Genomic DNA, 17919 nt, shown 5'->3' with positions numbered 1-17919 from the left:
CTCTGTTGGTTCCAAGTATGAGTATAGATTTTGAACTCTCACAAGAAAAGCTTAGTTATACTTGCATGGTACTCACTGAGTAAGTAGCTCATTAATACAAAGAATTGGTCTTTTGATTCTTTGGGAATTCTCAAATATATGCTATAAAATGGAAACACGAATGCTTATGAAATGTTCTAGAATTCATTCTTGGAATGCCCATCATGCTTTCCTCAGAATACCATTCTCAGTGAAGGTGCAGAATTGTAATTCAGCATTTGTTCCGCCTTCTCCCACACAGGCATCCTAACTATTATATTTGAAGAACCCTAGAATTAGAGTACCTGAAAATGATACAAAAACCATAGAGTTAATTAATGTGTGTGCATGTCAAACTAAGATGCAAAAAAGTGTTTTTAGGGATCTATTTTTATACATTGAACTTTACAAAAAAAGATACATTTTATGTATTTTTGTAAAATTTGTACTGCTTTTTCAAAAAACATCCTGGTGTGGAGGACTGTTGCCATGTGACTGTGTTTTAGTTACATGTTCCATCCACCCCTTATATGAAGCCCCATTCATCAAAGGCTATGGCTTCTGTGTCAGCAGCCATTCCTTCCAAGTCAGATGTTGCCTACACAGTGAACATGATTGATGAGCTACCAATCTACTCTGAAAACCCAACCAAAAGGATAACCGAGGACAGTATCCTAGAGGGGCTCATTATAACAGATGAACTGGTTCTCCTTGCTCCCGTTTACATGAACTATCTTTAGGCCAACCTGTTAAACTTAGTACAAAAAGCTCTTGTTTCATTGTCCCAGGGCAGGATAGAGTAGATGAGTCCCAGATAACAGTTTCACTGTCTCCAATCCTGTTTGGGACATGGTGCAGTTCCATAGATGGCTCAGGTGAGACTGCCTCCCTCCTGGAAATCTGTCCAAAACAGTGTCTCAGACATGTGAACAGAAAGGGCACCTGTCCTCACCAGTCCAAAGAACAGAAACACCAGGAACATTGTTTCCAGGCTGCCACCAGGTTGACTCTGCTGTATTCTTCACTGTGGAAACTTTGGTTCTTCTCATTTCCCTAAAGTCCTCCCTAATTCAATTCCTCGTTTGCCAAGATAAGGCCAATTCTTGCATATAGCACAAGGAACACAAAACATGTTAAGTAGACAGTTTAGCATGTTTTCCTGTCTGTTACAGCCAGCAATCGGCGAGTGCACAGAGTAGATCTTGTTCATAGATATTTTATTTTGTTGGTCTGTTATAAAATTGTAAAATATCCAGTGTGCTGTAGACCCCACCAATCCCAAGTGAATCACACAGTCTATTTCTTTCATTAACTTTATTGGCCTGGCCCTGTAGATATTTGAGTTTAAGACTCTTGCCCTATATTATGGAAATAACAATGCTATTAATCCAAGGAGACTGAAATTCCTGCCTCATTAATTCAGGATGTTAATGTCATTTGTAAATATCATTTTCCACAAAAGAATCCCTTGAGCACATAAATAAAGTAAGCAAGACAAGTAACCCAAGAGGTCAGGAAGGAAATGGAAAGGAAAAGAGGGAGAGAAAACTGCTATAAAGTGTTAATGCATTTTCAGTTCTACACACACTACTAATTTGCTTCAAACCCTGGAAAGAAAATATCAATTATTACTAGAACTAATTTAATTAGCTTGTGGGATAGTATACATTGACGCTACAAACATCAGCAGCACAACCTTGCTAGACTCTGCCCTTAGGATATGATCAGAACTCTGAGTCTTTCTTACATCTCATTCTAATGTGCTTGCTTGCCCTCGTCGTAAGCATTGCCTTTGTGACTTTATCTTCTTTACTGACATTTGAATAACTCTTACACACATTATTTAGATTGTAAGATTTCAAATACCACTAAAACACCAGAACTGATAGTTTTTTTCTGGCACTTGCCAAAACCAAACCTGGCCAACTTGTTACTGCTAAATAATGACTAATATGATTTTACCCATTAGTCAGAGGAGAATTTTTTTCTGGGGAAAAGAATATTGCTGTATGTATGACATGTGAAGTAATACTGAATAGCAGAGTAAGAAGCAGATATTGCTGTTTTTCCTTTCATTCTGGGTCCATATGGTCCATGGAAAAAATCAACCTAAGCAGAGCTGTCCTTCAATACTTTTGCAGACTCCTTCTTTGAAAGCCAGAGTTCCTTAAGTCAGAGGGAGCTGATTGCCGCTGTGTTTTCTGTGTCTCCATAACAAGTCAGGCTGAGAATGGCAAGCTTTTAAAACTTTAGGGGGAAAGTCTGTTGGGCAGACTCAGACTTCAAAGAGAAAGAAGGTGGTTGCTAGCGGTGCTTAACTCACTGACTTAAGTGAAGAGGTTGTCAGCAAGTGCCCCTAGAGATGGGAATGGGGGCCAAGGACTGAGAGTCTCTTATACCAACTGCCAGGTCAAGCTTTATTGGAACTTTTCAGTCGCAAGTAATTCTTGGACTGGGTGAGGAACAGGAAACAATAAGCGACCGTAGTAAAAGATTCATTAGTAGGCGCTCTGGAACTCAATTTTGTTTGAACAAAAACTGGCTCAAGTAACTGGGAGTCTAAAGGGAAAGTTGGCTTATGTTTCTTTCCTCTGCCTCCTTGTTATGTTTTCGCCATCACTGGTAACTAGGCACCCTGGTAGCTCTGAGTTGCATGTTTATTTTAGATACGATCATTCCACAAGATGATGAGAAAGAAAACATCATTTCCAGACTTCCAGGCCAAAACCCTGGCTCATATGATTTGCACTTTATACCCGGATCCCCACGCCTGCCACATCTGCCCCCACCCCACAATTAGCCCTGAATTAGCAATCTCCAGTAGAGATATCCAGTTCCTGTGGAGGACAGCACTGTCACACCTAGAAAAGAAGTTATATTAAAGCCAGAACTCTTTAAACTGCATTGCCTTCTAGCTTGGGAAGAACCAAATAATACCAATAATATACATTTCCAATCCTCTTCTGTTGGGAGCCCATGGAGTTAGTTGTCGACTGTCTAGATCCTCTTTTCCTATTATACCACCTTGGCAGGACAGCTTTGATCACAAAGCTTTAGCCTTTTATCTGTCATTTTATATTTCTATAACTACTATCCAGATAACCTTATATATCTGTATATATGATTATATAAATAAAAACCACATATATGGTTGTTTGGATGACCTTGAACCCTGGTGGTCACACATTTCCCAGTATGACAATGCCTCTTATCTTCCCCTCTAACCTATTTATCTTTTCAAACCTAAGTCATACAAACACCTGAGAACACAGTAGCACTTTTATGTTAAAACATTTATTGAATGATTAGAGATTCCTCAGGATGGACAAAAAATTGCCTGCCTGGAAGTTAATTTCTCATTCCTAGCTTGCTGTAATCACAAGGGTCACCTTATTTAACATTATATGTCAACTTTACAAATCAGATTATTGATTTCCAACTTGAGTTGAGTCAGAGACCTGGTCCAAACCCTGACTCTGTGGTTTCAGGTGAATTATGGAACAATTCTGAGGGTCAGGGAGATGGGAGGTGATTCAGTTGCCTTGCATTATGTAAGGTCATGGGTTCAAACCCCTACACTAAACAGGGGAAAAGAACTATGGAACTTTTCTATTATTAGCTCCAAAGTGGAGCTAATAATAGATACACCTTCCTCATCTGGTTGTTTTAAGGAATTTTAATCACGATCATCCTGTTGTTCGTTGATTGCCTCAAGCAGGCACCAGTAACGTCTCCTTCATCCTATCCCTGAGATTCTAAAAAGTGCCACATTCAAGGCTCTTTCAGGATTAGGAGAATGAGACCCATCAGTGTTACTGGTATTTGGCATATTGGGTTACGCCACGGGGAGTTTGCCAGACTCTGCCATGTGGGCAGGTTACATTCGGTAGCCTGCCAGGTTGTCCAAAGCAAGAATGAGATAAGATGTCGCAGAATCTGATTTAATGAAAAACTGAAACACAAAATCATTTCTGCAAGAGAAATGTATCAATTTGTGAGTTATCTGAAAAAGATGGTTAGCAATGGACAGAGTAGTGTGAAAATAAATTATTTAGGAAGACCAACACTTAGTTAATAAACAGGTATTACTGGAAATCAAGTAGAAATTGTGATAGTCTCAAAATATTTAGAAATTTTCTCTAGCAATCTAGATATCCTTTACTGAAAGTTGCTTCATACCACTGACTGTCACGGTTACGGTCACGGTCCTCCGTTGTTCATCAATCGATTTGCTTGAGCAGGCCCAGTAATGTCTCCATTGTGAGACTTGTTGTTACTGTGTTTGGCATATTGAATACGCCACAGGGAGCTTGCCAGGCTTTGTCGTGTGGGCTAGATACTCTCGGTAGGCTGCCAGGCTCTCTTAGAGGGGCGGCGGAATCAAACCCGGCTCAGCCTGCCCAGCTGCACGCAAGGCAAACACCCTACTGCTCTGCTATGGCCCCAGCCCACTGACTGTAACCAAGTTAATTACTTATGATAGATCAGAGTAAGGAAAGTTAGCTTTTTCTGTGATCTTAATAAAAGCTTTGTCTATAAAACCTGTATTTGTACCTCAACCAAATAAAAACTTTAAAAATAAAATTATTTATTATTATTATTATTATTATATTATTGGCCACCACAGCTGTGCTCAGGACCTATGCACAAATATAGCACAAACTCTGTCATCTTATTTTTTTTGGGCTCAGTCACACTCAAAGTTTACTCCTAGTTCTGTGCTCAGGGATCACTCCTGGCAGTACTTGGGGGACCTTATGTGGTGCCAGGAATTAAACTATACTATCTCTTTGGCCTCAGTTTCTATCACTTTATAGTGCTACATTTATAAATGGTTATCATTAATTTTCTGAACTTAGCAAATTTACATTAAAGTGTATTTTAGAGCAGTGGTTTTCCACCTTTTTTTAAAATCTGTCAACCAGCCGTTGTCTGTAGACCTATAAATGAAAACTGATATTTCAACAATCATATCTTTAATGTGATTCTTTGAAAACATTTACCCAAAGAAATCTTGCTTTGCTTCTGGGTTAGCCATTATTGTTTGATTATTTGTTTTCCAAAGTAAGTTTTAAAACCTGCTAGAAACTTCCCGCAGTAGTTAATGCATTATCTTAAGCAATTTAATGCAAATTAATTTTTATACAACCTTGAGTTTCAAAGGCCATTGAACTGAGGAGGGAAGGAGTGGGGTTCAGAAGGAATCTGTTTGCTGCTTCCCATCTGGACCCCACAGTCAGCTCCATCTGCTCTCACATGTAGTAACTAACACTTCAGCTACTCCCCTGCCAAATACACCATGTGGAGTTAGGCATTTTCTTTTTATTTTTTTTAAGTCAGAGAAATAAAAAAAAAGTTCATTGAAGGGTATATATTTAGAGGTTTCTAGAACACTTAATGGAATATCTTTTGGCATTTCAAAGTTTGTTTTTTGTTCTGTCACCCAAGTTTTCTATGAAGCTTTATGATTTTTTTCTCCTTTGTTTTCAAATTTGTTTCTCTTTTAGTATTTTGATTCCCCTACACTGGTAGGGTCTCTGGTAGCAGAATCACATAAAACGAATGTCATTGAAAAGTTCAGAGCAGAGGGTAGTAGATCAAATTTCTGCTATTAGCCAGGGAAGCTGCAATGTGGAGAATGAATTAGATAGGAAGAGGAGGAGGCAGGCAGTCCAGTGAAGATGCTGCGTCATGTAGAGATCAGTAGGAACAACTGCAGTAGGCTGACATCCAAAGGCCCTTAGCAGTAGGACTGACAAGACTTGGTATAGATTGGATGTGGAGGGATAAGGGAGCTGTCATTGGTGGGTTAGGTAGTGAGTGGAAATTATAGTGCTTTCTCCCCTGAAAGTGTAAACTTGAGAGTAAAGTTTGAGGAAGATCATGAGCTCAGTTCCAGGCAGTATCTGAGCATTACAACATGATGAAAGAATATATGGCTATACCATGGCATATGAAATCCCAAAATTTGTCACATTAAGGCTTGACAATTTTTTCTTTAGGGGTAGGCTACACCCAGTGGTGCTCAGGACTTACTCCTAGCTTTGTGCTCAGAGATCCCTTCTGGCAGGATTCAAGGGACTACATGGGATCCCGGGTATTGAACCCAGGCCAGCCTTCTGCAAAGCAAATGCTTTACCCTCTGTACTATTGCTTCAGCTTTGAGGTTTGAATAATCTTAACCTTTGGAAGACAAGGGTTCAACAATCCATTAATTTAAATTTTTTACATTTATGTCTACAGTTGACTACTTCTTTCTGAAATCACATACCTTAAGTAAAGCTTTGTTTCTGGGAGATGCTGTTTGTGCACATGATGGCCAAGTCAGGTAAATTCAAGAGACTGTCAGACCTCCTGCCACTTATATGCCTTCCTGTCTTTCCTGAGCAGAGGTGACACCAGCTGATCAAAGCATCAATAACCTTGAATTTAAAATACAGACCTCTCCCCACAGTGCTTTCTTTTTTTGACAGTTTCATTCATAAAGTAAACAAAAATGGTAGTACAGTGACCATACTTCATAACAGAAATAATGCTTCAAACAGTATAGGAGATGGGTTCCAAGTACATAGAAAGTACTTTCAAAATATTTTAAATTATTTCTTTTCTAATATGTGTTGTCTCTGTTAGTTTCTGATGGTTTTCTCTTGGGAAGGATGGGGTGGAGGAAGGCGGAAAACACTGTCACAACTCTGTAAAAACAATATTCAACAATAGGAAATTAAAGCTGGGCTGGAGCAATAGCACAGCGGGTAAGGCGTTTGCCTTGTACGCAGCCAACATGGCCGACCCAGGTTCAATTCCTCCGCCCCTCTCAGAGAGCACGGCAAGCTACCGAGAGTATCTTGCCCACATGGCAAAGCCTGGCAAGCTACCCGTGACGTATTTGATATGCCAAAAAAGTAACAAGTCTCACAATTTGTTGTGAGACGTTACTGGTGCCCCCTTGAGCAAATCGATGAACAATGGGAGGACAGTGCTACAGTGCTACAGGAAATTAAAGCTATCTTGGGGACATGGGGACTCAGCAAAATAGTATGCCTCACATTCATAAGGCCCTAGATTTCATTCCTAGCACCAAAACAAAACAAAAACAAACAAACAAAAACACTGATTCCCTACCCTAGTTGCTGATAGTACTCCCCATCTAAAAAGAGGTTAAACATGAAAACAAAGCCTATCTTATCTTTTAACCTTGTATGAGAGTAACTGAATTCAGCTAATTTTAACAATCTTTTTTAAACATATTAATGGCAGTTGCAGGTTTTGGTTTTTACTGGAGGAAATACCTGTGTCTTCTTCCAACAATATAGTTCTGGAGTACTCACTTTTTCCACAAGTGTGGCTTTATCTTTGTGTTCTTTGTTCCTTCTTTGCCCAACTCTGTGCCATCTATCCTGCTGTTGTGTTCCATGGAGTTACTGTAGCTAACTCATGAGCATGGGCCAAGTGATAGCAATTGTGCATCATGTTGACAGAAAAAGCTTCCTCCTAGCAGCTTAGCAAACCAATAAAAAACAAGGTGTCAGGAAAATTACATCTCTTTCCCAAGAGGGTATCCTTCTGGCTTTTTTTTTTTTTTCACAACTGGATCGTGGGGCAGGTCCCAGAGATCCCTACACATTTGCAATCATTAGCACCTCTTCTGGTATACCTACTCCTTCCTGCCACTACTCCCTGGAAGAGTAGAGCAGAAGAAGGCAGTGGTTCCCTGAGGCTATTAAACTAGAGATATGAAGAGAAAAGGCCTTGTTTCCACTCTCCCTAAGAGCTCGAGAATAATACCCAAGATAGCACTGTAGCACTGTCCACCCATTGTTCGTCAATTTGCTCAAACAAAATGTCTCCATTGTGAGACTTGTTATTACTGTTGTGAGACTTATTGTTACTGTTTTTGGCATATCGAATATTCCACGAGGAGATTGCAAGGCTCTGCCGTGCAAGAGGGATACTCTGGGTAGCTTGCCGGGCTCTCCAAGTGGGACAGATGAATCGAACCCGGGTCAGCCTCGTGCCAAGGCAAACACCCTACCTGCTGTGCTATCGCTCCAGTTGCTTAAATTAAAGGTTTCATCTGCTGGCCAGGACAACAGAAGAAGAAGGAGATACCATAGAAAACTATAATACTGAGTAATAATTTGCATAGAGTGGACACAGACTGCACTTTACACTGTTTCCTGACAGAAGCCAACAAATGATGTGAAGTGCTCCTGGCTCAGTGTTTGGAGAACGTTTCCAAGTCATGGGCACTGGAAGGGGATTCCAGGCAAGCTCTGTGGTTTTACTGCCTGGAAGAGACTGAGCAGGAGTCTGGGGAGATCAGGGAAATTAGAAGACCTGAGAAAAAAGATATATCAGATAACAGAGAAAGAGCTAAGGAGACTTAGAGAACTTTAAATCTTGGCTACTGTTCATCACGTGTCGGTTGGAAAACTACGGAGCTAAGGGAAAACCTAGCTAAAAGAAGAAAGTAGAACTATCCCCAGAGCTCATCCCAACTGGGGAATAGTCCATGCTTCAGCCAGAGCATTAGAAATTAACTTTGCTACACATTAAGTCATAGGTACAGCTCCCAGAAGATCTTTATCAGTAGTGGGATGCTCTGGATCTGCATAGCAAAGCTTAAATGCTTGCCTTGCAAGGATCCTGCTGTATCTAAGTGACTTGACTGTATTCCAAGAAAAAAAAAAAAACTGTAGGGCTGGAGCGATAGCACAGTGGGTAGGGCATTTGCCTTGTATGCCGCTGACCCTGGTTCTATTCCTAGCATCTCATATGGTCCCCTGAACAACGCCAGCGGTAATTCCTGAGTGCAAAGCCAGGAGTGACCCCTGTGCATCACTGGGTGTGACTCAGAAAGAAAAAAAAACCTGAAAAAGTTTTTAAATAGATGAAAGGAAAAATAGTCTAGTGACCAACATGTAAAATTCACACTATTTGATAATTCAATTGGTAATTCAAGAATTACCAAGTGTTCAAAGAAACAAGAGAAGTTGACCCATAATAATCAGAAAAATTGTGCAGTACAGATGTAGATATGATCAGGTATCTATAGGAGCAGAGGACACTAAGACAGTTATTAAGCTTCATTTGTTCAAGAAGCACTGTAGCATTGTAGCACTGTCCTCCCATTGCTCATCAATTTGCTGGAGCGGGCCCAGTAACGTCTCCATTGTGAGACTTCTGTTACTGTGCTTGGCATATCGAATACATCACGGGTAGCTCGCCAGGCTTTGCCGTGCGGGTGAGATACTCTCAGTAGCTTGCCGGGCTCTCTGAGAGGAGCAGAGGAATTGAACCCGGCTTGGCCAGGCCGGCCATGTGCAAGGCAAACGCCATACCGCTGTGTTCCAGGAGATAGCATGAAAAAATGAGCATGATGAAGAGACACAGAGCTATTTTTTTAAAAAAAAGACTCAAACCAAAGTTCTAGAAATGTAAGCTACAATTTCTGAGATGACAAAATACAGTAATGGGATTCACAGAAGATTAAACTCTGTGGAAGAAAAACTCAGGACATAGAAACATAAAATTGGATTTAGTCCCTTGTCTCTCTATACTAAAAATGCTAATTTCTACAGCATACACCGTTCTCATTCAAGCATCACAATAATGTTGTTTCAGAAAGATTTGATTTCACTCCCTCTCTAAAGCAATGCTCCAAATGATCAGGAAATACAGTTAATTCTCTGACAGTTAATTAATGTCTTTGGCCATTCACAAACCAAACTCAGTACCAGAAAAGACTAAAAAGAAATGAGCAGAGTACCAGTTGAGCTGTGGAGCATCATATGTATAAGAATTCTAGAGTTAAAGGTAGACATTAAAAAAGCAGTTGAAGAAATAGTGGTAGAAATATTTCCAAATTTGATGAAAATCATAATTTCTTTGAACCACAATATGTCTCATTAAACCCCAAACAGAAGATGTGATAAGCGAACCGAAAATAAGGCAAATGAGAATCAAGAATCAAAGAGTGTCAGGAAAAAAAAAGGAGCCAAAAAGGGGATATGGGGCATACGGAGAGTCTTGCATCCAAAGGAAAATATAATCCAGATGACATCTGAAACTGCTAAAAAAGTTTTCAAAGACATGTGAACATAATAGGCCTGACCAGGAGACAGAAGCATGCTACAAGTAGGCAAAAAACAGGGGTGGGGGGTGCTGGTTTTATACCAGAGGGTGGGGAGCTGGTTTTACACCAGAGCGTGGAGAAGACATCACAGAGAAAGCCAGTGGAAGCTCAGTGATGAAGGTTGACTAGTTCTCCTGAGAAGTCATTTTTTGCAAGATGATTTGGAGTGAGAAAGACTTAGGTCAAAATAGGTATGCAGTGTAGAATTAGCACCTGTGTATATAGAAGGGACCAAGTTTCAGATAGATACTTTATTAGCTTTATTCATCACACATTGTCTTTCCAAGGTCTTGATCCAAACCAGGTTTCCCTAAATGAGAGATACTAATTCCCTCCAAATTACACGTAATAGGGTGAAAGCACTGGAAAGTTATACAAGGGAGGTGCAAAGCAGGTGTAATTGGGGAGCACTTTCTGTTTATTGGCTTAAAGAAGGTAAATTTCCAGGTTGGGGGTTGCTGAGTAATATTTTTTTTTCTGAAAAGGAAACAGTAGGCCAAATGAATTTGGGATCTGAACAGTAATATTGTTCTCGTGTTTTCTCTTTCTTCTGAGCATGACTAGAATAAAATCCTGCTGTATATCTTAAATCAACTATTTTATGCTGTTATTGCAGTATCTCCCAATATGCAAATGTACCAAGCATTCATCCAGAATTAATATTTCTATAATATGATCCTCTGAGAAATCTCGTATCTACAAAATGATGATATGCAGAAGTATCCATTACAGTAGTATATGTAATGGTGAAATTAGTAAAAAATAAATGTTATTCCCCCCCAAAGCAATTAAATTATGACAGCAACAGAAATTGTAGCACTGTAGCACTGTCCTCCCATTGTTCATCGATTTGCTCAAGTAGGCACCAGTAATGTCTCCATGGTCTCCATTGTGAGACTTGCTGTTACTGTTTTTGGCATATAGAATTCGCCATGGGTAGCTTGCCAGGCTCTGCCGTCTGGGTGGGATACTCTCGGTAGCTTGCTGGGCTCTCCAAGAGGGACAGAGGAATAAAACCCGGGTTGGCCACATGCAAGGCAAACGCACTACCTGCTGTACTACCGCTCTGCCCAGCAACAGAAGCTAGGTAGATAAAACAATTGAGGAAACCTCAGTTTTGTAGTGATATGGAATTTTCCTCCAAGATTTATTAATAAGTATACTTAAGTGATGCTGGGGATTGAACTGGGTCACCTCCATTTAAACCAGCATCTATGCAAACAGTATCACTTATGGTCCTCCAACCACTGCTAGTAATGACTACAGAGCCAGAAATAACCCCTGATTACCACTGTGTGTGACTCAACTCCCTTCCCAAACACACATGAATAAAATACAAAATTAATTTAGGTGCTGGTCACAGGAGAAGTTGGCAGTGGAATGGGAAAGGAAATGACCTGGATGACTATCACCTGGATGAGTCAGACTGTGTCTCATTGTGAGTTGAGTATCCAAGGTGCTGCCTGTGATGGGTCGAAGGAGAGCTGGAAAGTCCATGAGAGCCCCAGTGAGATCCAGATTGTTGCTCCAAGGGAATAAGCAGCACATCTCAAGCTGGTTGTTTAGGTCTGTGTCAACCCTAAGTACATCTGGATTGCTTATGGTTTATCAGTGTTTGTAGAGATGCTGGTTTAAAGGAAGAGTGACGCAGAGATTAGCAGCATTAGATCCAAATTTCAGAGATGTGAATTTCACCTACTATAAAGAATATTCTGAAATCAGAAGCGAAACTGAGTTCACACCGCCATAGGTGTTTACACTGTGTGAAAGAAAGCTCACAGAACAGGAATTCCTCAGAGGGAATAAATGTTATAGCTCTTAGTAGCACGTATGCAAAACCCTTGAGGTGTTACTCACTAGTGAGATTTTAGGAATATCCATATCTTTTTAAATATCAGCAGCAGTGAGCTTGCTGATGACATGTTACATATGATCACTGAAACCTTGGAGTTGTGGATAATCTTGCTTTTCTAATATTTGTGAATAATCTTGCTTTTCTAATATTTAAATAGTTCCATCATCTATCAGCTACCTGCACTTAGGAAAAATTGTAGTGTAAGAACAATTCTTCAGGATGGGGCTTTTCACTACTTTTTCCTAGAACCAGCACCTAGCCAGAGGAATTCAATATTCTAGTATGGCAGTTCTGTTTCAGGAGAATATGAAAGAATGAGAAGTAGTTCTGAGAAATAGTTGTTACACACACACACACACACACACACACACACACACACACACATATACACACTGCTCCCACCTCAAATGATTTTATTCAACACAAAGAAAGCATAAGGGAGAACAAAGAATGAGATAAAGGAAAGAAATCTGTTTGAAGCTAAGCCAAATAAACTTAAATGGTTTAAAGAATAAATTGGTGGAATAATTCGAATCATGGGCAGGTGCTATGAATGTAATTTAGTAAATGCTCGGGAACCTGCCAAGGAAGAGAAAAATGTGTTGCTTTTGAGATCATTTCCCAGCAGCTTCATAAAAGAAAACTGATTACAGGAATTTAATAAGTAAAACAGAGCCAGAAATATAGTAATCAAATGAGTTTTTAATTACATTTCAAGCAGAAAAAAATTCCAATTTGTGCTCCTGGGATTAAAAAAAATAAGTTTTAGAGAAATGCTTTTGTAGCAGGAAAATAGCATAAACACTAATTTCCATAGGAATTATAGTAGTCAGTTTAATTAAAAGCCTTGATCAAAGTGAAGAGGAGTCAGTGCCAAACTATACTAAATAAAACTGTGGCATTCATTGCTACCTCATACTGCTGTCTAAATAAAAACACTGCATTTGAGCAGATAACAGACACCTGCATTTTTCTCATGGAAGCACATGGATTCCGATCACTGCCTGAGTTACTGCTATGTTTATATTGTCAGAGGAATAACTAATTCCTTTGATTTAAAATTAGATGTGTTGCTTGGTGCGGTAAATGTTACCTTTAGAGCTAGAGAATATGCTGTGATTAAGGGACATTGATGTGGAGGGACAACCACTTCAGACCATGCGGAGGACTCACCACCCAGTGGGACCTGTGATTATTTCTGGGATTTCCCATTTCTCAACTTACAGCTTGTTACATTTTACTCATATTCCTCTAACCCCTGGGGTGAGGAGTTATTGGAGGGGATAAATCAGGTCTTAATAACAGGTAGTTTACCCTTATGCTCAGGGAAGCATCCTCAGTACATGGGCTGCTCTTCTTGTTGGAAACCTTTGCTACTGACGCTGCCAATTTACAGCTCTTGCTTGGAGATGGTTTGCTGGAGGTGTGTTGAAATGGTGATTATTTGTTCATAACTTTTGTCTCTTGTGATAACTAGGACATACCTGCATGGGGGCAGGCATATAATCTGACCACAGTACACTGACCCAAGCATTACTCTCCATGATAATATGTTTTTTGGTTTGAGGGGCCACAGCCAGCACTACTCAGAATTTACTCCAGGCTCTGCACTCGGGGTTCATTCCTGACAGGCTTGTGGTGGGAGGGGGAGTTATACGGGATGCCAAGAATCCAACCCAGCTGTGTACAAGGTAAGCACTCTATGCAACGTACTTTTGCCCTTGCCCTCCGTAAGCCGATATGACCAAAGCATTATCATCCTTGCTTTATATTCATTGTTTCATGTGGGGGAAAAATGGGAACTCCATGTCTGTAATATAAGGATCAGATCTCAAAAGTACTAATTCATGCCTGAGTAAAGGAGTTTTCCTGAGGATTCAAACCAATCATAGGAAATCACAATATGACTGATTAGGGACACAGTAAAGCAATAAAATCACACATTTCAATTGACAGTAAAATGTGGGAGGGTATGAAGTACTAAGACAAGGCATTGGTGACTGCTGTACTCACGGGCAGCAGCTCACACTAGAGATTTCCTGGTAAATATATGTCTACTAATGGATGGAGAAAGGCTTCCTCCTAGAGCAAAAATCCCCCAAACCCATGGAAGGTTTCAGAACCAGAAGGCATTCCAAACTGCCCCAGTTTGGTGTCCGTATTTCAGATGTACTTCAGGACCATTGTTCATTTTAATTTATGTGCAGCTACTCTGCAAGCTAGGTGTTCCTTTGTTCTTACCCTTTGGAGGTCTAACAGTGCCTTTGTAAACAAGAGGAAGTTTTTTTTATTATTAACTCAGTCTTCTATCTCATTTTCCCTACCTCTGTCTCAGTCAAGGTCATTCCAATGTCAATCTACAGAGTGGGTTGACAATATAATAATTTCACAGTATAACAAGAGAGAAATTTTGGTTCACTTGAGCTATAGGAATGTTGGGAGAACAAATGATCTGGCAGTGCACTATACACAATAGCCAAAATCTGGAAATAATCCTAGTACTCAAGAATAGATGACTGGATAATGCAACTGTGGTATATATACACAATGTAATATTATTCAGACATAAGAAAAGATAAAGTCATGAACTTTGCTGCTACATGGAGGGACCTGGATAATATCATGCTGAGTGAAGTTAGTCAGAGGGAAAGAGACTGACACAAAATGATCTCTCTCATGAAGAAACATAGTGGTGGAATAACGAATACCCAAAGGTAATGGAAACAAAGCACATTAGAACTGGTATTCAGTAGGAAACAGGCCTTTTGAGAAGGTTGGAGAGGGAGTACTGTGAGAGGGCAATGCCTATGGTGGAGGCAAGCATTAAACTGGGAAGAGGAGGTGGTGCTGGAAGGTGGTAGTGTTATGTATGAAACCCTATCAGTAATAGCACTGTCAACCACAGTGCAAAAGCACTATTCACAATAGCCAGAATCTGGAAACAACCTGAGTGCCCGAGAACAGACGTATGGCTAAAGAAACTATGGTACATCGACACAGTGGAATACTACACAGCTGTTAGGAAAACATGAAATCATGAAATTTGCCTAAAAATGGATAGACTTGGAGAGTATCATGTTGAGTGAAATGAGTCAGAAGTAGAGGGACAGATATAGAATGACTGTATTCGTTGTAGGATATAAAAAACAAACTAATTAAAAACAGTGTGAAACTAATATCCAAAACCAGGGAAAATGGGCCAGGAGGACTGATCAATGGTTGATCAATGGTGTGGGACATAGATGGTAGTTAAGCTGGAGAAGGGTCCCTTTTGACAATACTAGTTGTAAATGGACAGGACAGGAGCTGAGTATTGAAAGCAGGGTAAGAGATATAGATGATAACCTTTCAGCATCTGTAACACAAACCATCATGCCTAAAATAAGAGAAAGAGAAAGAGAGAGAGGAGAGGTTTCTGCCATAGAGGCCGGCTCTACGGGGCAGCTTGAAGGGGTGGGAGTGAAACTGGGGACACTGGTGCTGGGAAATTACACTGGTGGAGGGATGGGTATTGGAACATTGTATGGCTGAAACACAATCACAGTTTTGTAATGCTCTATCTCAGTGATTCAATAAATTTATATATATATATATATTGAAGTCACCTCTTGTAAAAGCAGGGTGGGAAGCAAATAGGGGGCATTAGTGGAGAGAAGTGGACACTGGTGAAACATTATATGCCTAAAACTGAGTCATAAATCATTTTATAATTCCATAGTGACTAAATTTAAAACAAAATTTATTCTAATGAGCTGGCTGGGCAGCTCTTTAACAAAGCATTGAAACTGGAATGAGAGAGAAAACTGAATTAATCATCCCAAAGGGTTATTATAAAGCGCCACAACCAAGAAGGTGCAAACCACAGTGAGCACTGTCATTAATAGGTTGGCTGCCTAGGGGCTGGAGAGATAGCAAGCAAGTACTGTGCTTACCTTGCATGTGGCTGAATAGGATTCAGTCCCCAGTCCCTCATTAATCTCTGAGCACACAGATCCAGGAGTAAGTAAGCCCTGAGCACTGCCAGGTGTTGCCCCAAGACAAACAAAATGAAAAGATTTGCCTTCACTACAACCAGGGTACATACCCCTCGGCAATCACCTGTATGAGCATGATAGCAACGCCCAGCAAGCATCATGACCAGAATTCATGTTCCTCATTGAAGAGTGGATCATTGGCAAGCGACCCTTTCCGTGTTGCCATGGTATTCCCAGATCCTAAATTTAGTAGTGAGATTCACCTCTTTCTGTAGATCGTACCTGACATTTCTTAAGTCCACTCAGAGTCATCTATGGTAGAGCATCTGTGATGGATTTCTTTCTGCAGAAAGTTGAGTTTGTGGTCTATTGAAATCTACATTGTAACAGACATGTGTAAACTGGAAATTGTTTCCCGTTTTGCTTCATGTGGATTTAAAACCAGATCACTAGATCATAATCCACGTGGTTGACACTCTTTGAAAAAGATACATCATGTTGTTTTTGGTTTTGGTTGGGACTTGTCTTGTTTTGGTTTGGTTTTAGTTTTTCATTTCCTGCATATGCTATATGCAGATAATATTTCAATGCTTATTTGCTTCTTATAAATCATTTGTATTTTCCCAAATCATCTTCACTTTCATTTCCTGCAGTTTCCACTGTGCTCCCCAGGGAAAGGTGGAGATCTCTCAGTGACTGATTCTGCTTTTCCACGTGTTTTGTGCTTGAATGTAGGCCTTGGTGAAGGTCAACGTGAAGCTGAAGCCGATGCTGGATTCGGTGGCTGCCAACAGAAGTAAGTGGGAAGAGCTGCACCAGAAAAGACTGCGCGCCCCTGCAACTTCCCCCTCCTCTGCTAGTGGCTTGGTGCCTGAGGATGACGAAAACAAAACCTCCACCTCAACTGCCGCTACCAAATGACTGTGTTTCCAAATTCAGCGCTGGTTTAGGTTTGGCCACACCATCCATTGGTTTCTTTATGTCCCAGACATATTTAATGTCTCCTGATGCTCTGGGAAGAAGGTCTGGGCTTTCACTCACAGGTGAAGTCAGCAGAGAAGGATGGAGTAGGAAGTGGATAGGAGCATGGCCCTGGACCCTCTGCTTTTCTTCATGACACACTGGCACTGAGACAGGCCTGGGCAAAGGACCCAGTCAGACAAGGACAGAGGACCCTGCTCATGCTAAGCTGAGGTACCACAGCAGGATAGCCAAGACCTCAATGGCAGCTTCATTTTGTATATAGCACTTCTATGTTAGAAGTCAAACAATGCCTGCTTTTGCATCCTCTCCTGCGTGTTCTTTCTGCAGATTGTCCTAAGAATCCCAATTTGTATTCTCTAGATGTACCCTGTTTTTCCATTCTAAGGCTTCTTAATAATGGATCAGAGCCTTTCGAAAAGATCAACTGTGTTCCATGTACAAATACCAGCCACTCTGTTTTCCATTTTAGAAACCCCGTAGCAGGAATGCAGCAAATATCTTTGTCTGTTTGGGTTTTATGTAGGATTCATAGCACTGCATTAAAGTTGTGATTCCCTTTTCCTACTTTTTAATTCTACTTTCATTACAGATCAAGTCTTTTTCCAGAAGGAGTAGATTAATAGACTTTAATTAAAGTAGGGATGAGAGGAAATCTATAGCTATATTTACCACAAATTACACCTAAACATTTAGAAACCGTTTCCACCAAAGAAACCTTCTGTAAGTTACATCAGAGTCCTGAAGAATGAATTTTGAGTTCTCCTCATAAGCTTTGGTCTAAAATCTAAGAAAATGGAGCAATATCAACTAAAAGGCAAATTCAGAGGTTTCCCAATTATTTTTTTTCTTTTTTCCTGAAAGGTAAGAGGAATGAAAATTGAAGAGCTAACTATTTTATCAAAGAAAAAAATCAATAGAGTCTGGTTAGTAATAGATAAACGGGAAAATTATAT

At 40.2% G+C, this 17919-nt stretch overlaps 1 protein-coding gene across 1 annotated transcript in view; it reads left to right on the top strand.

The window, feature by feature from the left end:
* PDE11A (phosphodiesterase 11A) overlaps positions 1–17535 on the top strand; it is a 461319-nt gene extending 443784 nt beyond the window's left edge. The window contains exon 20 of the mRNA XM_056110237.1: positions 16718–17535. Within this exon, the coding sequence (XP_055966212.1) occupies positions 16718–16903 (186 nt within the window). The 3' untranslated portion in view covers positions 16904–17535. The remainder of the gene's footprint in view (positions 1–16717) is intronic.
* The last annotated feature ends 384 nt before the right edge of the window (positions 17536–17919 follow it).

The sequence above is a fragment of the Sorex fumeus genome, unplaced genomic scaffold (assembly GCF_029834395.1).
Source record: "Sorex fumeus unplaced genomic scaffold, SorFum_2.1 ptg000009l, whole genome shotgun sequence".
Lineage (NCBI taxonomy): Eukaryota > Metazoa > Chordata > Mammalia > Eulipotyphla > Soricidae > Sorex > Sorex fumeus.
The sequence above is the reverse complement of the archived record's forward strand: the minus strand, read 5'-3'. Positions and strand labels throughout refer to the sequence as shown.